A 23,264-nucleotide genomic window follows, 5' to 3' on the forward strand; every position below is an offset into this window, starting at 1 on the left:
TTTATTTTTGTGTATAGTGTAAGAAAGTGGTCCAGGTTCATTCTTCTGCATGTCACTGTCCAGTTTTCCCAGCACCACTTGCTGAAGAGACTGTCTTTATTCCATTGGATGTTCTTTCCTGCTTTGTCAAAGATTAGTTGGCCATACGTTTGTGGGTCCGTTTCAGGGTTCTCTATTCTGTTCCATTGATCTTCGTGTCTGTTTTTGTGCCAGTACCAGACTGTCTTGATGATGGCAGTTTTGTAGTATAGCTTGAAGTCTCGGTTTGTGATGCCTCCTGCTTTGGTTTTCTTTTTCAAGATCACTTTGGCTATTTGGGGTCTTTCTGTTTCCATACAAATTTTAGGATTATTTGTTCAAGCTCTGTGAAGAATGCTGGTGTTATTTTGATAGGGATTGCATTGAATATGTAGATTGCTTTGGGTAGTATCAACATTTTAACAATATTTGTTCTTCCTATCCAGGAACATGGAATCTTTTTCCATTTTTTTTTTTGTCTCCTTCAATTTCTTTCATAAGCTTTCTATAGTTTTCAGTGTATAGATTTTACACGTGTTTGATTATATTTATTCCTAGGTATTTTATGGTTTTTTCTGCAACTGTAAATGGGATCGATTCCTTGATTTCCCTTTCTGTTGCTTCATTGTTGGTGTATAGGAATGCAAGCGATTTCTGTGTGTTGATTTTATATCCTGCAACTTTGCTGAATTCATGAGTCAGTTCTAGCAGTTTTTTGGTGGAATCTTTTGGGTTTTCCATATAGAGTATCAGGTCATCTGTGAAGAGTGAAAGTTTGACTTCCTCCTGGCCGATTTGGATGCCTTTTCTTTCTTTGTGTTGTCTGATTGCAGAGGCTAAGACTTCCAATACTATGTTGAATAACAGTGGCAAGAGTGGACATCCCTGTCCTGTTCCTTACCTTAGGGGGAAAGCTCTCAGTTTTTCCCCGTTGAGGAGGATATTAGCGTTGGGTTGTTCATATATGGCTTTTATGATCTTGAGGTATGCTCCTTCTATCCCTACTTTCTTGAGGGTTTTTATCAAGAAAGGATGCTGTATTTTGTCAAATGCTTTCTCTGCATCTATTGAGATGATCATATGGTTCGTTCTTTTATTGGTGTGATGAATCACGTTAATTGTTTTATGGATATTGAGCCAGCCCTGCATCCCAGGTATAAATCCCACTTGGTCGTGGTGAATAATTTTTTTAATGTATTGTTGGATGTGGTTGGCTAATATCTTGTTGGGGATATTTGCATCCATGTTCATCAGGGAAATTGGTCTATAGGTCTCCTTTTTAGTGGGGTCTCTGGTTTTGGAATCAAGGTAATGCTGGCTTCATAGAAAGAGTTTGAAGTTTTCTTTCCATTTCTATTTTTTGGAACACCTTCAAGAGAATAAGTGTTAACTCTTCCTTACTGGTTATGGGTCTGTTCAAATTTTCTGTTTCTTCCTGTTTCAATTTTGGTAGTGTGTATGTTTCTAGGAATTTGTCCATTCCTTCCAGATTGCCCATTTTATTGGCATATAATTGCTCATTTTTTTTATTTTTATTGTTTTTATTTTTGCTGTGTTGGTTTTGATCTCTTCTCTTTCATTCTTGATTTTTATTTGGGTCCTTTCCTTTTTCTTTTTGATCAAACTGGCTAGTTGTTTATCAATTTTGTTAATTATTTCACTAACCAGCTTCTGGTGTCGCTGATCTGTTCTACTGTTTTTTTTTGCTTTCAATAGCATTAATTTCTGCTCTAATCTTTGTTATTACCTGTCTTCTGCTGGTTTTGGGTCTTACTTGCTGTTCTTTTTCCAGCTCCTTAAGGCGTAAGGTTAGGTTGTATATCTGAGATCTTTCTTCCTTCTTTAGGAAGGCCTGGATTGCTATATACTTTCCTCTTATGACTGCCTTTGCTGCATCCCAGAGGTTTTGGGTTGTGGTGTTCTTTTCATTGACTTCCATATACTTTTTAATTTCCTTTTTAACTTCTTGGTTAGCCTGAGCATCTTTTCATGTGCCTGTTGGCCATCTGGATGTCTTCTTTTGAAAAGTGTCTATTCATGTCTTCTGCCCATTTCTTCACAGGATTATTTGTTTTTCAGGTGTGGAGTTTGGTGAGTTCTTTATAGATTTTGGATACTAGCCCTTTGTCTGATATGTCATTTGCAGATATCTTTTCCCATTCCATTGGTTGCCTTTTAGTTTTGTTGATTGTTTTCTTTGCAGTGCAGAAGCTTTTTATCTCCATAAAAAGCTTCTGCACTGTAAAGGAGAGAAAGAGAATCTTAAGCAGTCTCCATGCCAAGTGTGGAGCCCAAACATAGGGCTTGATGTCACAACCCTGAGATCATAACCTGAGCCGAAATCAAGAGTTGGACGTTTAACCAACTGAGCCACCGAGGCACCCCATGTTTTCCCTTTTTAAAAACTGAGTTTATCACATGTCTTTGTGTAAGTTGCAAATACTTTCTTTCAGGGTTTTTTTTTTTGTTTATTTGTATGTATGCATTTTGTTTGCTAATGGTACTTTTTGCCAAATCAAAAATTTTGTTTGTGTATGTTGTGATATTTATGTCTGAAAAAAAAAACCTAAAGTGACATGTTTTTATGAAATAGACAGCTAATACATCATACATTACTTAGGCACTGGATATTATTTTTCTTTGCCTTTTAGATGATATATGTACAGATTTGCTCAAAATATTTTTAAAGATCTGCTGAAATACTGTGCTCTTTAAGAATAATTTTTTACTTTACGTTTTGACATAAGCCTAATATAAAAATGTTATTTTTCTTTACTAGAATGCCATATTCTTCTGTTGATTTAAAAACATAATTTGTTAGCTTTCAGACTCTATTCTAAATGAAAATAAATTAAAATCTATTTAATATTTTTTTAATTAAAATTAAATTTTAAAGCATGTTGATGGTACTCATTAATGCTATAATCTTTTATAAAGTGTTTTGGACCTGGAGTAAGTTGAATATGTTTGGTGATTGATTCCCAAGGCAGAAATTATCCTTTCTGTTGAAGAAGTCACTGGTGAACGTGAATTGCTAAATTTAATGGCTTTTAAAGTTTTTAAGTACTTATTGCATTTGGTCTCTTTTCAACATATAACATTAGTGACCAACCTTTCTTCTTAAAACTTTTCGTTTTTATTATGCAGTGTTTTACTCTAGTTCTCAGTAGCAAAATAGTGGTTAAAATGGTTGAATTTTGGTACCAAGTTTTTTGGGTTCAAAAGTTCTCCGCCTATACTTACGACTTATGACTTTGAGTTGGTTTTATAATCACTGTGCCATAGTTTCTTGTAAACTGTGAATACCAGTCATTTCTATCCCACAGAATTACTGTGAGGGTTAAGTGAATGTAAATATATAGTGATTGTATACCTTCATCAACCCTATCCTGGTCTGTTGTGGTCACAAGCACCTTCATTAGTCTGGATGTTTCTAGTCTTTATCCAGTTGTCTGATGAATTTGTTCATGTTGCACTTAAATTTGTACAGAAACTTTCCATTTCTTGCAAGGTAAATCAAGTGTATAACGTGGCATATAAAGTCTTTCAAACCTGACCTTAATATTTCTAGCTACATTTCTGTGTTCACAGCTCCAGATGACATGTATTCAAAACATTGCAGACTATTTCTCCTTTCTAAAACTTGCCTGTTATTTTAATGCCATCTTCCTTTTATGTTATATTCTCTTTCCTAATATGACCTCCCGTTTTTCTCTGGAATGAGTATTTCTCACTTGCTTAGTCCTTCTCTTTCTAAATTTAGTTTCTATGTCTTGGTCAACCCATGATTCTCATTGTATAAGTACTAGATCTAAAAATTTAAAGCAAATTAGTTTTAATATTCCCAATCACAAACTCAATGCTTATCACATAGTATGTTCTTTATACATTTTTAGAGAATAACAATGGATAGTTTTTAATTAAAGTTTGGCTTTTATTTAATATTTTAAGAGTGACAGATTGTGGGAACTTGGCTTAGTTATTTTTATATACAAAACTGAAGCCTTGTTTAGATTGGGATCGTAGTTTTTGTTGTCATTTATTTTACTATAATTTGTGTACTAATTTGGTTAATTTTTTTGTCATGGCTATATTGCTCTTCTATGAAAGTGTATTTTAAAATTCTTAAATGAATTTTATTATCCTTAATATTCCTGTTGTGTTTCTAAGGATAGTACCTATTTCACTGTAATCTGAATCATCTCTAATCTGAAAATAGGTGTTACTATTAGTTTTTGCTAATTTTGACTGCTTGGATAGTGTAGAGTCAGCTAAAGTTAGGTCTGATTATATCTTAATCCAATTTTAGAATATAAGAAATAAGTTTATAATTTGTTTTGTAATGTGTAACAGTCTGGGTCTCCTTTTTACTCTAATCTTAAAGAAATTTGTTAACAGGTTGAGAACTTTAATTTGGCTTCCTGGAGTAATTCCATAGCAATAGAAAACACTGCGCTGCTTTATCTTTTTTTTTTTTTTTCTCTCTTTTTTTTCTAGGTTTGTTTGTTTGTAGGTACTTTGATATAGTACCATATTCTTTTACTTCACTCCAATGGTTGGTTTCTAAAGAGTGTTGACCTGTGCAGTTATTTCTTTATATTTTACAAATTGTCAAATACCAGACACTATCAACTGATGCAAATAACATAGTATTTTTTTATTTTTCTGGCATTTAAAAAAATACCTTTTTATAAATTAAGTATATTTAATATGTAATTCTACTGTTTCATTTTAAGGAAAAAAATTCTTTCACTGCTTAGACTGTGTTAATTACATACATATTTTTATATTTCATCATAACAATCTTTCACCTTAGAAATTATCACAAAGAAGTACACAAAGAAAAGCAGCAGGATAAAAGAACATTTTTATTAGGAGAATTATCACCCCCCCCCCCCAAACACACATATCTCCAAATAAAAACAGGTTAAACATGGTATAGGATGTGGATGATAAACTGAAGCAAATCAGGGTAACCAAAATATTATATATCTTTTATAGATTATAATTACATAGAAATGAAGAAATCTATCTTAGAACATGAGTATATACCACTAAATTTTACATACAGATAGCTAGAGATTGGAAGGGGAAAAATGAGCATGGTATTTTTTAGTATGGTAGGATTATTAATAAAACATTGGAAATTTTTTATAAAATTTTAAATAAGTTAATTACATGAATTTAATGTTAAAATAGAGCCCTATTTGACCACACATACAAAAAAGCTAATAAAATATCAAAAACCTGGCTTTGCTCAGAAGTTACTATTTCGTAGGGCAAATATATTCAGATGAAATAAACATCAAAATTCTTCCTCAAAAAAGACTAAAGATAGGCTAAATAAGTTTTTGTACACATAGTTTTAATTAAGGAACAAAATACTAAATAGAGTGAAAGGATATGTTTACTGAGGTATAAACAATTTATTCATTTGTGTGTAAGTGTATATATTTTTTAACATACCTAATCATTATAAATTAGGCCCTCAGCATTGTCTGGCAGCCCTTGCATATTTTCCTGGTCAGCTTGACCATTCATTGCTGGCAGCACCTATTTCCATTCTCCTTATGTACCTCATCTTAATACTCTTTCCTTCTTATTTCATGTTTAATCAACGACCTCATCTCCTGCTTCACATAGAAAACAAACTATCAGACAGAAATGCACAAACTTTCTGATACGTAACCTATAACTAACCTATAAATTTATGGATCTCTTCCATCACCCTTCTCTCTCCTCTTTTAATAACAGTATACTAGAAAAGGTGCTCCCTTTTCCTTCTGAAGGTAATATTTCTGCCAGTGCCCTCGAACCCATCCTCCTTGACTCAGATTATTTCCTACTTCTTTATCTTCTCAGTGACTACTTTCCTTGGCTTTCAAGACATGGCATTCTCCTAGGTTTTCTATCTCCCCAGACAGTCCTTTTATAGACTTCTGTCCTTCTGCCTTCCATGCTTATGTTACAGTTCTTTACTATTCTGTCCAATATCCTTTTTTTTTTTTTTTTTTTTTTTTTTTTTTTTTTTTTTTTGTTCTGCATAGTCCCTGGTGATCTCATCTTTCATATATCTTTGGTTTTCCTGTTAATACTGAATTCTCTGAAAAATTTTTTCATGTTCTTTTTTTTTCTAATTGAATTATAGTTGACACATGGTGTTGCATTAGTTTCAAGTGTACATCATGGTGATTGGACAAATCTATACATTATGCTGTGCTCACCACAGACATAGCTACTACCATCTGTCAGCAAACAATGCTATTACAGTATCATTGGTCATATTCCCTACACTGTACCTTTTATCCCCATGACTGGTTTATTCCATAAGTGGAAGCCTGTGTCTCCACTCTCCTTCACCCATTTTATCCATCCTCCATTCCCCACCCTTTTGGCAACCATCAGTTTGTTCTCCATATTTAAGAGGTAGTTTCTACTTCTGTTTGTTTATTCATTTGTTTTGTGTTTTAGATTCCACATAGAAGTGAAATCACAGTGTCTTTCTCTGTCATATTTCACTTGGCAGAATGCCCTGTAGGTTTGTCCATGTTGTGGCAGATGACAAGATCTCATCCTTTTGTATGACTGAGTACTACTCCATTGTGTATATAAACCACATCCATTCATCTACCAGTGGACACTTGAGTTGCTTCCATACTTGGCTATTATAATAATGCTTTAATAAACATAGGGGTGCATAGATCTTTTTGAATTAGTGGTTTCATTTTCTTCAGGTATATATCCAGTAGTGAACTTACTATGTGTATAATCTGGTATTTCTATTTTTAATTAGGAATATTTGAAATTTTTAATTCTACCTAGAGTCTCTCTACTTAGTTTCTGACTGGCATAGCCAGTCACATCTCCATAGCAATCTGTACCTTATATATCTTCCTTTATTTTTCATCTTTACTTCTACTGCCTCATTTTGGCTTTTCTCTTGTCATGTGTGAGCTTTTGCAGATAACTTTCTAACATTTCTTCCTCCTTATCGCTTCCTTTTTCTCCAGTTAATGCATCCACAGCTCTCATTCTATATCACATAATTTAATGTTATCTATTTGCTGAATTCTTTTCAGAGCATCTCCAGCAAACTGTCTAGACCCCTGTCACTTATTCACAAGTGCCCTTTAGTACAGTCATAACAAGCTATGTGGCTATTCTGATATACTGTGTTTTTGATATTTTTATTTTGTAAATTTTATTTATTTGGGGGGGAGGGGAGAGAGAGAATAGAAACGGCAGAGAGAGAGGGAGAGAGAGAGAGAGGATCCCAAGCAGGCTCTGCACTGATGGCTCAGAGCTTAATGTGGATCTTGAATTCACGAACTGTAGGATCATGACCTAAGCCAGAATCAAAGAGTTGGATGCTCAGCTGAGGCACCCAGGCACCTCCTGACATACTGTTTTTAAAAATTACTCTGTACTTTTCTTCTGCCTCAAATTTTTTTCCACATATTCTCTGCCTGATAAGTTCCAATTTACCTTTTAACATTTGCTTTAATCCCTTGTTAATCTTTTACTCTCCTCCTTCTCAAAGATTGTTTCTTACTACATTAGCAGCTTATGTAGGCCTCTGTGAAAATACTTGACATCCTGTATTGAATCTCTCTTGAGTCTTATACTTTTGTTCACTTGACCCCCCTTATCAGACTGTAAAGTTAATGAAAAAGCTTTATTTGTATTTCTGTCTCACAAGCAAAGATAAAACTTGGCATGCTATAATCTTTCAATAATTTTTTGAATGGTGGATGGTTTGTAAAAAACCACGTGGTTAGTGTGGGTTAGGCTTAGAACCCACACCTCTTGACTTCAGTGTTCACTATCATACTGTTTCTATAGGTTCTATGTTAAGTTTTTAAAATAATTCCACTCTTTTTTTTTTTTTAAAAAGTCTGTTATAGTGCACAGTTGTGGCTTTACAATGTCACCAGTTTCTTCTTTTAATGAATTGTGTGTACTGTTAAACACTTTTATCCTAGTGTTTTGACTGTTCATCATTTTAGTTGTCATTTTGGAGAACACAGCTGCTTTTGGATTAACTTCATTATTTAAATACTGAAATATTAAACCTTTTGCAGTGTCATGTCACCATGTGTCATTGGGTTCCACTTTTCCCTTCTATGATGGTAGCAAGTTTATGTGACATTCATTTAGTCTTATCACTTCAGTTTAATTAGGAACCAGTCCTTGATACATTTCTTGAGATTTAATCATCGCAGTCACATCTTAAATTCTGCACCCATTTTAGTAGTAGTAGTATATCCCATATATAAAATTGTTCACTTAATAAATTTCCTAGACTTTCTTGTTCTGACATTTGACTGTCTTAAGTCCCTAAAAACAATTTTTGGTAACTGTGTGATTTATTGATACTAGTCACATCATCTGTGGACACGTTTTTCAGTCTCATTAAGGCTCTTTGTGTGTTGATAAATAATTAAAATAACTTATATAAAAAAATATATAGCATAGACATATACATGTATATAATATAACATGGCTCCCTTTGTAGGTCATTGCTTGACCTGAAGTACTCTAAAGAATTACATTTCATTTTGGAGTTGTCTTCATCTTGAATTATTTTTATCAACTACAATTTTGCTTTACACTAGCTTCATTAGTAGAACTAGAATTAGAAACTAAAACACAAGTAAGTGAAATGACTTAACCAGAATTTTCAAGAGATTTATTTACTGTTAAATTTAGATTTTTCTCTTCAAAGGTCTGTATATTTTTTTAAAAGGTTCTTGTGACCTTTATTCTCTTAAGTGTATTATTTTCTGAAAATTAACCTATCCATTCCAGAATTTATTATCTGTCTCCAAAACAGTACCTCTTTCATTTTATCAAGTTGGTTATTATTATATTTCCAAGTTGGTTATTATTATATTTAATTCTGTCCTAGACAAGAATTAGGTTGCTTTTTAACCATAGGGTTTTGTTTGTTGTTTTGTTGTTTTTTTATTGTAGCCTTAATGTTAGTCCTTTGGTGAATGAGAGAGGAAGAAATTTAGAAGATAAAAAAGAAATGAATTACCTGGTTTCTTCAGCTTTCCTTTCATGGATACTGTATCAGTTTAATTTTTCATGGTTTTCTTTGAACTAATTATCTGAATACTCCATGGTTTCTTAAAATGTGAAATTTAGGACCTTAGAAACAGTTATTATTTTTTTTAATGAGGTACTTAATGTATGTATGTATTCCTAAAATATTTAGGCAAGTTTGAGGAAAACATTATGGGTAAAGAGTAGAAAAAGTTAGGATGATTGAGTATTACCTTGTCACTATACTATTAAAAATATGGCCACATAATGTGACTTAGTGTAAAATTGTTTATGCATTCTGGGTGTGTATGTGATCTTTTAGTATAAAGAATACATGAAGCCAAGGATCCTAAGTGTGATTTAGTTCATGAATAGGCAGCCATTTTGAGCACTTGAGAACTGATAGATTGAACTATATGAAAGTAACTCTTTAAGTACCTTCTCTCCAAATAATAGCAAATGGAGGAGAAATTCTGCTTTGAAAGAAACTGTTAGACACTCCATATAATAGACACAGACAGCTGCACAAGGAAGATAGGCCTAGGAAAGACTAAGTCAGTGGGATTCAGTCACATCCAAGTGAAATTACATCCATCAGTAACTTTCCTTTTAAGTGACTGAAATCTTCCGGATCCAAATTTCTCTTGTCAGGTACTCATTCATGTCATTTATCAAGGAACCAAATAATTGCCTAGTTATATCAAGGACCTTGTTGTGACATGGCCTGTAAATGTAGATATTTTTTAAAAGGAAAGTTGAGTTTCATGTAGAGCATTGAGCACAGTGACCAAAGATTTCCTTGACTGTTCTTTTGAAGCTTTCATTTGTAAATAAATTATGAAATCTTTTTTTTTCTTCATTCCTTTTTAAAATAAGAGTCCTGTGTTTTGTCTCAGATTTATTTTCTGGTCTGTTTCATATTTACTAAGGTTGCTAAAATCCATTTTTTCATCCATCAAATTGTTAGACGGAGGATATATAAGAAACATAAGAACTTAGAGGATCATGGGAATATTCCTAAGAGGATAAGGGAGAAATCTTAATATAAACCAAGGTGTCATTTGAGCTGGGTTTTGAATTATGGGCAGGTTTCAGGAGATTAAGATGAGAACTAGCAAATCCTTCAAGAGAATGGATGAACATGAATAAAGACACCTGATCGCATGTGAGATTATTGGAATAAGGTATAATGTAGGTTTAAGGTAGGTGTGGCCTTAGATTCAAACTATAGATTTTAAAAGTCCTAATGGGGATTCATTGAAGGCAAGAGATAATAGAGAGTATATAGTACTTTAGAAGATTGATATGTGATGAAGGAATGTGCAACTGGAGGTAGACAGGTTTGGGTGCTAGGAACCTTGAGTGAGGGAAAAATTGAAGGATTAGAAAGATTCAGGAGACCTAACTTCATACTAGACGTTAAAACACTATTAACCAAAACAGGGAGGCAAGGAAGAAAACAGAATGTTAAACCAAACTGACTAAGATAATTAATTGAAAAGAATGGTGATGCTAGTAACAGAAAGATGAGTGGCCATATTAATTTTTGGAGACATACAATAGATGAATGGTATCATCTGGGATTATGAGGTTTCTTTTTAGGGGTGTTGCTTTAGAAATTTCCAGAATGCATTTAAAGTTATGGGGTTATAAATATAGAGAGGAATCAGACTCTGGAAATAGATTTCATAACTGTTACAGATTTGTTCTGTACAACTCAGGTATCCAGTCCTAATTTTACTACCTTTACTTTTTTGTAAATGAGTGTGTTTCTGAATGGATACTGAAGGACTAGTAGGAAATCATGTTCTATAAGAATGGAGGAACTGAAAAAAAAAAAAAAGCAGGGGGAAGTGGGGGAAAGAATGGAGAAACTGAAAGAATTGGATATAGGTGTCCTTGGTTGAGCCGGGCCACAGACTTAGTCCAGAGAAGTTTACCAAGTAGGAGAGATCCTCAAGATGAGGTAGTATAGTTCTCTGTGGGATTTTTTAAAGATTTATTTTAGTGATCAAAATATTTCCATGTAAATAAAACTTATCTTTGCTTAGTTGAATGTTAGCTAGTCCACCTTAAGTTGTGAAATATTTGTAATTTGTCTCCTACCTTCTTTATTATTATTATCTTTAGCTTTCTTTCCATACCTCTTTTTTTGTGTGTGTTTCCTTCATACCAGCTCCATTTGCTCTACTTTAAGGAGAGGTGCTTAATTCTTAGGATACATTCATACTACTTGACAGGATTATTAAGCCACAGAATTTTGTTTTAGATGTTCTGGGAACATGCCTCAAAATGTGTATTTATTTATAACAAGTTCTCAATTAATGCTGATTCTGATAGTTTGGGCATACTTTGAGAACCACTGCTTTATACCAGAAGCCTTTTTAGCTGAAGCCCTAAGATCATGGTTCTAAGCTTGCTGGGGATGCAAATCACCTTTGGAAGGAATTACCAAACAAACAGGCGAAAAGGAAAAAAAAAAACCTCTTGGAGAATCTAAATCCGTAGTATAAATCTATGGGGTTGAAGCGTAGGCATTTGTGGTTTTACAAAGGTTCACAGGTATAAGCTACCTAACAGTACCTATGCCAGTTCTCTCTCTAGCCCTTGGATTTACCCTTTCATTATATTAAGTTCCAAGTCTTTGGGGAAATTTTTAGAAAAGTATTCATTTAGCAGATAATTATTCTATGACCCTTTGCACCAGATGCTGGACTTAGTTACGGAACTCAGAGGTGAACAACATAGGCATGATACCTCAGAGTTTAAATATCCCTGGCCTTTTTTTGCATATGCTCCCATATTTATTGATCCAAACCCAAATGAGTTGGCCTTTTTCAAGTCTTTATACTAGAGCTGTGTTTATGTAGGGACCTCATAAGATCAAGAGCTCCATTCTCTCCTAGCTGAACCTGATCATTGACTTTTGGAGACTTAAGAGAGGAAGGGCAGTTCTCTTGGCCAAAACACAATTATAAAAAGCATTTTTTTTTATGATTTCAGTTCTTTCAAATTCATTGAAGTTTATTTTATGGCCCAGAATATGGTCTATCTTACTCTGTGTGCACTTGAAAAGAATGTGTATGCATCACTTGTTGAACGGGATGTCCTATAAAAATAGGTCAATATATTTATTGTTCAGGTGTTTTTTTTAATTTTTAAAAACATTTTTAATGTTTATTTTTGAAAGAGAGACAGAATGCAAGTGGGTTAGAGGCAGGGAGAGAGTCACAGAATCTGAAGCAGACTTTAGGCTCCAAGCTGTCAGCACAGAGCCTTCTGTGGGGCTCGAACTCATGAGCTGTGAGATCATGACCTGAGCTAAAGTCGGATGCTCAACTGACTGAGCCACCCAGGTGCCCCTAATTTTTTTTAATGTTTTTATTTTTGAGAGAAAGAGAGAGTGGGGGAGAGACAGAGAGAGAGGGAAACGCAGAATCCGAAGCAGTCTCCAGGCTCTGAGCTGACTGCAGAGAGCCTGACGTGAGGCTTGAACTCATGAATGGTGAGATCATGACCTGAGCCAAAGTCAGGCACTTAACTGACTGAGCCACTTACGTGCCCCTGTTCAGGTGTTTTTATAAATATTTATTTTCTATCTACTTGTACTATTAATTACTAAGAGTATTAAAGTCTCTGACTGTAATGGTAGATTTATGTGTATCACCTTTCAGTTCTATTAGTATTTGCTTTATACATTATTTCTTCTTGACAAATTCGTTTCTTTATCAATGTAATGTCCCTTTTAATCTCTGGTAACATTCTTATTCTGAAGCTTACTTAGTCTGATATTAGCACTCTGATAAGATTTTGATTACTGTTTACATGATGTATCTTTTATTCCTCTTTACTTCTATCTATATTTTTATGCTTAAAATAGCTTTATATTTATAATTAATTATTTTATATATTTTTAGATACATGGAGATATGTATTCCATACATATGTAGACACCCATACACACAACTGTATTTGAAGTCGATTAGATTTTGGGGCGCCTGGGTGGCTCACTTGGTTGTGTGTCTTTTGATTTCAGCTCAGGTCATGATCTCACCGTTTGTGAGCTGAAGCCCCACTTTGGGCTCTGCACTGTTTGTGCAGTGCGGAGCCTGCTTGGGAGTGTCTCTATCCCTCTCACTCTTCCCCTCCCCTGCTGATTCTCTCTCTCTCTCTCTCTCTCTCTCTCTCTCTCTCTCTCTCTGAAAATAAATAAATAAACTCAAAAATATAAATAAAAAGTCCCCAATCCAAAAAAAGGATTGGACTTCTGGTAGACAGCATATAGTTGGAACTTACTGTTTTATCCAGTTTGACAATCTTAGTCTTTTAACTGGGTTACATTGCTTAGAGTTAATATAATTATTGATATGGTTGGATTTAAATCTGCCATCTTTGTATTTTCTGTTTATTTCATCTAGTCTTTGCTATTTTTTATTCTCTCCTTCTGCTTACTTTCGCATTGAGTATTTTTTATAAATTCATTTTATCTCCATTGTTGTCTTATTTAGGCCCTGTTTTAAGAATTAATATTTGCCCTAGTGTTTATAATATATATCCTTAATGTATCACTCACGTTTTTCAAATATTATTTTACTACTTCACAATTAATGTAAGAATCTTAAAATATACACTGAATGCTAGAGGCAGTTAAGGCTAGCTCATTCCTCATCTGAAAGTCTCTTCCCTTCAGATTCTCAAAGTTCTTATTTATCTCTGTTGTGTCTAACTCAAGAGACTTGTCCAATAGCATTACACTGAATAAAAATCAAGGAAGTGTGCACATTCCCAAATTTTCACATGTCTGTTTCTTCCTCTGTTTCTATCTGGCATTCTTCTTTTTCATTTTTCCTTACCCCTGAGCTATCAAAAGTGCCCGTTATGTGAAAATGCAAACTTTAACATTTAAATTTAAAGCACGTGTGTTTGTGCGTGCCTGCGTGTGTGTGTGTGTGTGTGTGTGTGTGTGTGTGTGTGTGTGTGTGTAGGGAGTATATGTGAATCTTTGTATACCTACTCAGTTTTCCTAAAACTGTTTGAAAAATAAAGTCTTATTATTAAAAAAAATTAAAGACCGGTAAGTGGAAACATGTATATTTTAAGTTTTGTTTGTTATAAAAATATACATAAAAAATTTCAAAAAGAAGAGTTTAAACTCCTGTGATCTCATAGCATCTTAGTGAATTTACTTTTATTCATAGAATTATAATGATTTTGTTCCAAAAAAAGTTTTTAAATATAGCTGTGGTATATTATTTGAAAACTACAAATATCAGAATAAATTGGGAACAATTTTCCATCAAAATATTTCTTGATATCCATTCCCTCCCTTTTTCATTTTTGTGGCTTCTTTGAGATCTTTCTCAACATCTGTTTCATTGCTCTCTACCACATTATTCTGTACACCTTAGCTTCTTCAGTGTTTTCTCTTGCCTTCTTTCTGTGGTTCTTCTGATGAGACATCCATGGATTCCACTCTGTTTGCTTTGATTCAACTTTTTATTTTTTTAAATGTTTATTTATTTTTGAGAGAGAGCAAGAGAGTGCGAGTATGGGAGAGGCAGGGAGAGTCGGAGACAGGATCCTTAGCAGGCTCCACGCTGTGGGGCCAGAACTCACGAACTGTGAGATCATGATTGGAGCCGAAGTAGGACACTTAACCGACTGAGCCACCCAGGCTCCCTGGCTTTACTCATTTTTATTGCCACTGTTTAACTGCATTCTGTAGCTTTAATATATCTCAGTTCTCCAAACTTCTGGGTCTTTCTCTTGCCCAATAAAATGGCTTAATCATGAGCGGCAGTCATTGTAGAAAGCCTACCAGTATCCTCCCTAATATTCAGAGTAGGCCATGCATTCTTCTGCTTCTTTATTCTCCACTAGACCCTGCCTTTACATTATTCTCCAAATGCATTATTCCAAGGCTGTCATGAACATTTACTGAACAAATTTAGGGTAAGAGAGATGTCTTACGGCACAAGTCTAAAATTTAAAATTGAATGTTTTATATCACTGTTCTTAGAAGTTACTTGGCTATCCCTACCACCAAGAATGTTGCCTTTTTGCCTTAGACCTGGCTTTTTAAAAAGCAGTGATCAGTGATTTAAGTTAATGTTTTTGACCATAAAATGTTGCCGTGTAGTACATTATAAAAGGAACCTAAAGAGGAAATTGGAAAATAAACTGGATCTGGTGAAGGACACTTTATTATTTTTTTTAAGTTTATTTATTGTTAAGAGAGAGCAAGAGTGGGAGCTGGGGAGGGGCAGAGGGAAAGGGAGAGAATCTTAAGCAGGTTCCACACTCAGCGATGGCCCAACATGGGGTTCCCATCCACAAGCCGTGAGATCATGACCTGAGCCACAATCAAGCGTTGGATGCTTAACCAACTGAGCCATTCAGGCACCCCAGTTAGTTGTTTTTTAAAAATATTTATTTATTTATTTTGAGAGAGAGAGAGAAAGAGAGAACAAGCATGGGGGCAGGGCAGAGAGAGAGAGAGAGAGAGAGAGAGAGAGAGAGAGAGAAAGAATCCCCAGCAGGCCCATGCCATCCCAGGACCATGAGATCACCTGAGCTGATACCAAGAGTCGGATGCTTAACTGACTGAGCCACCCAGGTATCCTTTAGTTACTTTAAGAATGCTTTTCTACTAGTAAAATTTGAGAAGAGATGTTTAGTTTTCACAGTACTCCTATTTGGATGATGAAGGTAATCCAGCTGCCACTGAATTTTTCTTGTTAAGGTGTATTCTGATAAAATTTACATTAAAAAGAAAATGTATACTCATTTGGTGATGTTGTTAGATGTGTGGAATGGCTAACATGCCTTGCACATTCAGTATTTAATATGACATTCTTTGACTTTTAAATCTATATTAATTAAAACACTAAACCCTTAAATAATTTTGTATGTTCATAAATATTTTTATGTTATATGTTATCAGTGTTTGAATTTTTTAATTTTATTTTTCTTTTAAAATTAAGTACATTGTAGACGAGTAATTGTATTTAAAGAAAACAAAAGCCTGAACATGATATATATTAATTACATAGTGAAGTGTGGTATTTCTGGAGTAAGCAATTTTAGAGTAGCAAACATCATAATTTCAAGTATATATAGCAATGAAATATTTCTCATTCACTCATCCGTTTTTCAGTAAAATTTGTTTTTGAAATGTTTTATTATTTTCCATGGCAATGTGTTAATATTTTAAGTAATCCAGAAGAGATTATCTGTTACGTATTCAATTATTTGGGAAGACTGGGACTCTAGCCACAGCTGTGCTATTAGCTAGATGCATGACTCGACTTAAGTTACCTCTGAAGTCATTTTCTTATATGTAAAGCATCAACTTTATTTTTTCTCAAATTTTGTAACTTACATAACTTGAAGAGATTCCAAAACAAATACTGTACAGTCCTGAAAAAGGTCTCAAAGTTTGTAATCCCGCCATCCATCCACCACTTAAATCATCTGCCTAGTATCACTCAGTACTAAGTGACAGGGAGAGACCTTCTGCCCCAGATAGAATTGTGTAAGTAACCCATTTCCTCTTTCTTTTTTTTTTTTTAATTTTTTAATGTTTATTTATTTTTGAGAGAGAGAGACAGAGTGCGAGTAAGGGAGTGCAGAGAGAGAGGAAGACACAGAATCTGAAGCAGGTTCCAGACTCTGAGCTGTCAGCTTGGGTGCTTAATCGACTGAGCCACCCAGACACCCCTGCTAACCCATTTTCTCTTGAGGCAGGTCTGACCATTTGTAGTTTCTCTCTTCAAGTGAACTGACGTGTCTCTCCTTAATAATTTCAGTCCTTGGAGTCATACAAAACAAGCATAATCCAAGTTCTAGTATTAGAAACCATCTATATTTTCTCATTTTTTTTTTATTAATCAAACATCCTGTTTTCATCTGTTCCTTCTGTAACAAGGTTTTGATTTGTATTGATTTTGTATAGTTTCGGACATATGAAATAAACATAATATAATGAATTTGAAAATAACACTGGGTATAAATTTTGGAGTTGGTAGATTTTTATATCAATGTAATAATGTATAGGAATCTCATTTTTAAAAATGTTTTAAAGATTTTTTTAAGTTTATTTGTGAGAGAGAGAGAGAGAGAGAGAGAGAGCGAGCCTGGGGGAGGGGCAGGGAGAGGGGGGTAGAGAGAGAGAAATCCCAGGCCTGATGCGAGGCTTGAAGTCCCAAACCATAATATCATGACCTGAGCTGAAATCAAGAGTTGGATACTTAACCGACTGAAATACACAGGCGCCCCGTGACTCTAATATTTTTAACATTTGTAGCTGAACCTAGAAAAATGTTATTTTAAATTCTGTATGGCTAGGATTTAATGTTCATGTTAGATGCTTACTATGTCCCAGTCTCTATTCTTTGCTCTCTAAATGTATCATCTCATTCAGTTTTTACAGTAGTCCTATGAGGTATTCACATTTCCACTTTGGAAATTAGGAAACTGAGGTACAGAGCACTAAGCATAATGAAATAGAAATTATTCCAGTTACATACTGCAATTATATAAATTATGTATTAAAATACAGTTTTTTTCCCTTCCAGTAAATACTGTTATACTGCTTGATAAATCTGCTCTTCATATTAGTTGCTGAGATTTACAGAGTGCTTTTTATGGACCACTGTGCTAGTTAGTGCTTTCCATATTTTATCTCATGTATTCCTCAGAGCAATCCCAAGAATAGATGCAGATTTTATCCATATTTTTTGAGTGAGGACTAAGAATTACTTGTCTATGATGACACAACTGGAAAGTGGTAGAATTGGGGTAGTCTTGACTCTGTAGCTTATGCTCTAATCATGAGGTATACTTCTCTCCAGACGACACTACTTTAGCATAGTTGACTTTGTTGGGTCAGAAGTAGATGCTTCCTGGCAGGCAGTTCCAACTCTTCAAGGTACTGACTGTTGATTCATGCATCAGGGAAGCCCTTTAAAAATGCTTAATTCTTTTTTTTTCCTACTTTAATTTATAGGTAAGCTTACTAGATACATGTGGAATAAATACAAAGCCACAACTTGATCTCTGATGTAGAAGACCACATAGTCAGTCTTTTGTCCTTGGAAGATAGTAGCCAAAACAAGTCACACTGCTTACTCTGTCTGTACGGGAGATTTGGAATATTAAGTGAAATTTTAGGATAGAGAAATATTAGCAATAGCCTCTTAGTTTTTTTCTAAGTTAAATTTCAGCTTAGATTTAATTGGGGTTTAAAGCAGATTTCCATGATATCTAATGTATTTATGTTCAAATTCCTATCAGAGTTAAGTACAACATATCTTTTGGGTTGTCTGCTAGTCTCCATCATTTACACTTGGAATTAAGATTTAATTATACTTCTGTGGTAAATGATGTGGTTGCTTCCTCTTGCATTATGCTTATCTCATAGTTCTTAGCTTGCAGTCAAAGCAGTTCTCAATATCACATTCAGAATCTGCTTAAAGCTCTTCACTTAGAGACTGAAGCACAGAGAAAAGTTAACACATGTGACTATCCAACAAGGGAATTCAGCCTTCCCTCTCTGTTTCCCTGTGACTCAACAAGGGAATTCAACTCTGTTTATTTCTCATATGTCAAGAAGTATGTTTCTCTGAAAACTGTGTTTCACATTCTTTTTTTTTCTTGTACAGTTTTGTTTTTGCTTTCTTTGGAAATTATTCAGCTTGGCATGGTAGCTCTTCTCAGTAGTGCTGTATGTGTCTGTGATTGTGCCACTTTTCACTTTCTTTTTCTCAATGGAACTTAGAAGCATTAAACACATCTTTCTAGTAGTTATATGTTAAAATGAAGTTTCTCTATAATGTGTGACTACTTTGGCAGTTTCATCTCAGCTACATGGGTATCTGAAAGAAATAAATAAATTTTTATGATTATCACAGTAAAAAAAAAAAAAAAAAAAGTTCTTCTAATCACTAAGCACCTAAAATTTCTCCAGAAAATAAAGGCACCAAGGTAGCAAATGAATACAAGTTGATAGTGAAGTAAATACAAGAAACACTAGAGAAAATTTTGAGAAATAAATGGAAATGAATAAGTTTTGAAATTTTGGCTAAAATTAGTACATTCATAATCTACCAGGTCTTTACAGTGAGGTGTATTTTCTGCCATTTTTGTTGCACATTTCACTAAAAGAGCTAGTTAGGGATATACTCTTTACAATTGTAACCAAACATTTCTAATATAGTCTTTAACAAAGGAAGGCAGTGTAGGCACAGGGGATAAGAATTGTTTGAAAATTTCCTCTCTGAGATTCTATAGTTGAGTAGAACCAGCCTGTAGTTATTAGGTGTGCTTGTTTTCAACACAGTTGCATACAGTATGCATTCAGCATAGTTTCTCAAGCATTCAGCATAGTTTAACTGTGTTAAATTGCCATAGTTGAAGAAAATACAGCAGATTGCAATTTTTCAAAATATTTATTGATCAAATACATGTTTGCTTATGTAAATATAAACCCTCCAACATTTTTATATTTTCTTTTTTGTTTTAGTAAGATAGATTTATTTTGACAACTAAAACTGATAATAACAACAATAATAATACAAGAGGAGGCAACTCAATGTTTCAAATGATAAAATTATTTCATTTTAACTACTAAGAACCTATACAAGATCATGGCATTTAGGGTATCTGTCTCTTTGGACCAGATCATATGTTATTTGAATCTACTGTGGTATTGTTAGTATGTTTCATAAGACATAGTACAGAGCTGCTATGATCTTTAAATGTTAATATTCTTTTCTTATCACTTTACTGTGTAGATACCCTTCATGAGACCCAACTCTGCCACAGCTCATCCTCGGAGGCAATCCTGGAAACCTCTTTTATAAGTGTGATTTTAAAAATGTGGATAACACTCTCAATAGAGTACATAAAGTAAAGGAGAACAGCTATCTTATCCTTCCCATAAGCTTATCACTGCAAAAAGTTGCCTTTGCTTGTCAGGTTTGGATAGAATGTAATTGATTGGTTTGTTGCTTGGACTGACAAGGCAGTTAATTTGCCTGTGTGGATTTTTTTCTATTTTTTTCTTTTTCTACTTTTTTTTTCCTTGCACTAATCAGAAATATTTGATATGTGCATTGTTGAAAAATAGTAGATAATGTCTTGTCAGAATTGTCTGATTAAGTGATGTCTTTCCTTCTTGCTTCTTTGGCAAATGATGACATGTGGTGTTTGGACTTACTGAAGAGCTATGGAAGCCTGTGGGACTTAAATGCAATGTGCTACTACTCACTGTTGTTGTTGAACAATACCAGTAACAAGAAAGACAATGCATTCCACTAGTCTGCTATCCTGTTTAATCCAGCTTAATACATATATTCATATATGAAATGTTAACATTGGGAAACAACTATAGACTCTTATATTAAAGGTTATTTCTATTTATATTATTCAGCAAAAGTGAAAGACTTGTGAAAGCTTATGCCATTCTAGTTTTGGCTCATTAATCCTAGTGTGAAAGCACTAATATTATTAGCATGAAACTATTACAACTTCAGATTTTAACCTCATTAGTAAAATATATCTGTGTTGATCTCTAGGTATTTTTTAGTAATACTCAAATTTATTCAGTCTATTGATTTAATACAAACTTTCTGTGTTCAGTATAATTTTATTTTTCTCAACCTTAAATAAGAGGTTATGAAATAAGGAGGGAGATACAAAGCTTAATGACTATACAGCTTGCCAGCTGAAAGATCTTCATCAACATCTGTATTTTTCCAGAGATTTACAGAATTAAAATTTGATCTTCAAGTTTTAATGATCCAGTTTTAAATCAACGACAGACATACGTTGAATATTCCATCACTCCATCTTGAACTGATTTAGAAGAGACTCTTTGCTGAAATTGAAATGTACATATACATGTAATTCTCAACATGTCTCTTGGAATTTTCTGATTTATAATTGTGGTTTTGGACATCTTTTCAGGTATAGTGGCAATTAAAAATAGTTTAAACTTTAGGAATAGAGTAGGCAGTGTTATAAATAATCAAAAGCAAGTGTAAGTATAAAGTTGCTGTATGGTAGTTATCTATAGTTATAGTAAGGAACCATATTATGGATAAGATGTTTAATAAAAGTAATATGTATATAAAGTATGTATAGACTGAGATTAACTTATCAAAAGATCTTTTAATATTGGAGGAAAAATATTAATAGCCTGTAGCAAAACCAGTTGGCTTTTTTTTTTTTTTTTTTTTTTAGGAATAACGAAAGACTCATTATTTATTTCTACATAAGCTTAAGAAAAAGTTGGTAATTATTACTATTGCTGACCTGCAGCTGATTATAAGAAAATGTCAGATTGCCATTTCCTTAAAAGAATATGTTAATCTTCCTGGCCCTGCTTTGTTATATGCTGAGAAATTACTAGTGGTCATTTTATTTTGGGTTTTTGAGAAATCATTAAGCCTTGTGGTTTTGGTGTTACTATTAATCAAAATCCTTTCCACTTTGGTTCTAATTATGATACTACATTATCATCATTCTCCATCTTGCAGTCTCCAGTGGTGGATATGCTATTCCATATTTGGTGCTAGCCCTAAAATCTTTGTCACACTTCACAAATACAAATCTCATTAATTCATAAGGTCCTGCAAACATGTATTTAGAGTAAGAGAACTTTTAAAGGGAGTAGAATAAAACATACTTTCCTAATAATCTCCTAAGTGCTCTCATTTTTCCACAGTTTTAAAACTCTTTTCCATGATTGGCCCAGTTGCTCTGCAAAGAAGATATTAATGTGTCTTTAAGAAAATATGCACTAAATGGTGTGTATTTCACAGACGAAAAATTTGCATGCCAGGTAGATTATGGTTATTTGTCACGTAATAGGGAAATGAAAAAAAAATACTAAAATATCAGGAGGGAAATTAAAGGACTCTGAAATACAAGAAGAATGACATAGTAGTATATAGTGGTGGTTCTCAAACTTTATAGTATATTAGAATCCCACGAAAGATTTGATAAAACACAGATTGTTGTGTTATTCCACCTACTTATTGTCCTCTTCTTCAACTTTACTCCCTCCTCCTGTCTCCCTACAGTTTCTGAGTCAGGGGGTCTGGGATGAGGCCTGAAAATTTGCATGTTTAACAAGTTCCTGAGTGATGCTGCTGGCCAGGGACACCACTTTGAGAACCATTTGTATGTAATGGTTTTTAAAAGAATCAATGTGTTGTGGTTGTCCTTGATTGATTGAGGATGGAGTTAATGTACGTAAAAGGGCCCTTAAAATTTCAGAAATATCTGTTTCTAGATAAAAGAGTTTGTGGGAGTTTCATCTACAATACATACAATGTCTTTATTTTTATAAATTCAGTAAAACAATTTTTTTTTAATTTTTATGTTTTTAATTTTTAATTTTAATTATGGGGAAATCAGTACTTTAGATTACAGAAGTGAATCAAAAAACATAGCCTTTGTCCATAATTCACTGATTCCTTTGTTAAAAAAAGATTTGATATTAGAGTTATGTTTGAACATGAAAAAAAGTTTAGCCTTAACCTTTATCCATCTTAAGTTTAGAAATGATTTATGTCTCACTTCTATGCCATCATTATTCATGTATTTCTTGGTATTTTTCTGACTATACATTTACGGCATTAAAAATAGATTGCTGACTAATAAATAATGATCATTTATTACCATTATCTTATTTCCTTGTTTTTATATCCTAACTTAATGAGACCACTCTTTTTAAACAATGTTCCTTTTTTGACAAAACTTACCACTGTTGTACTTGATTCACAACATGAGAATATTTTATGAATATTTCACCAAAATTTATTCAAGGAATGTAGAAGGACTCTGTATAGCAGAGTGGAATGTAACATTTAAAAAAAAATTATTTTCTAAAATTGTTTTTGACAAGTGAAACTTGTTTAAGAGACTCAGCTTTAGGGTTGCATGGCATATGGAGATCAATTTTTTCCTACTTATCTGAGTCGGCACTTTGTAAATATACATAATGTTAAGGATTGTGATTAAAAATATTTCTGAGATGGACATGGTTTGCCAATACTTTAAAAAACGTGGCCTCTTTCTCCCAGTGCTCACTCTAAGACTTCTGCAGTCCTGCTGATAAGATTCACTGCTGTTCAGGTACATAAGATATAATGAAATTGGATGTTCACGCTGGGCTTTGTAAATAAAATGAG

General features: G+C 33.7%; 1 protein-coding gene across 4 annotated transcripts in view; it reads left to right on the top strand.

The window, feature by feature from the left end:
• The window catches only part of PHF14 (PHD finger protein 14), a 208,970-nt gene that overhangs the window by 119,541 nt on the left and 66,165 nt on the right, over nt 1-23,264 (top strand). Inside the window, exon 17 of one of the 4 annotated variants that reach the window (XM_060632562.3) lies at nt 19,860-21,301. The exons of the other annotated variants lie outside the window; for them this stretch is intronic. Coding sequence (XP_060488545.1) covers nt 19,860-19,872 — 13 coding nt within the window. The 3' untranslated portion in view covers nt 19,873-21,301. Of the gene's footprint in view, nt 1-19,859; nt 21,302-23,264 lie in introns of those variants that run through there. 4 annotated transcript variants of the gene reach the window in all.

Source organism: Panthera onca, chromosome A2 (assembly GCF_046562875.1).
Source record: "Panthera onca isolate mPanOnc1 chromosome A2, mPanOnc1 haplotype 2, whole genome shotgun sequence".
In the NCBI taxonomy this organism is placed as follows: domain Eukaryota; kingdom Metazoa; phylum Chordata; class Mammalia; order Carnivora; family Felidae; genus Panthera; species Panthera onca.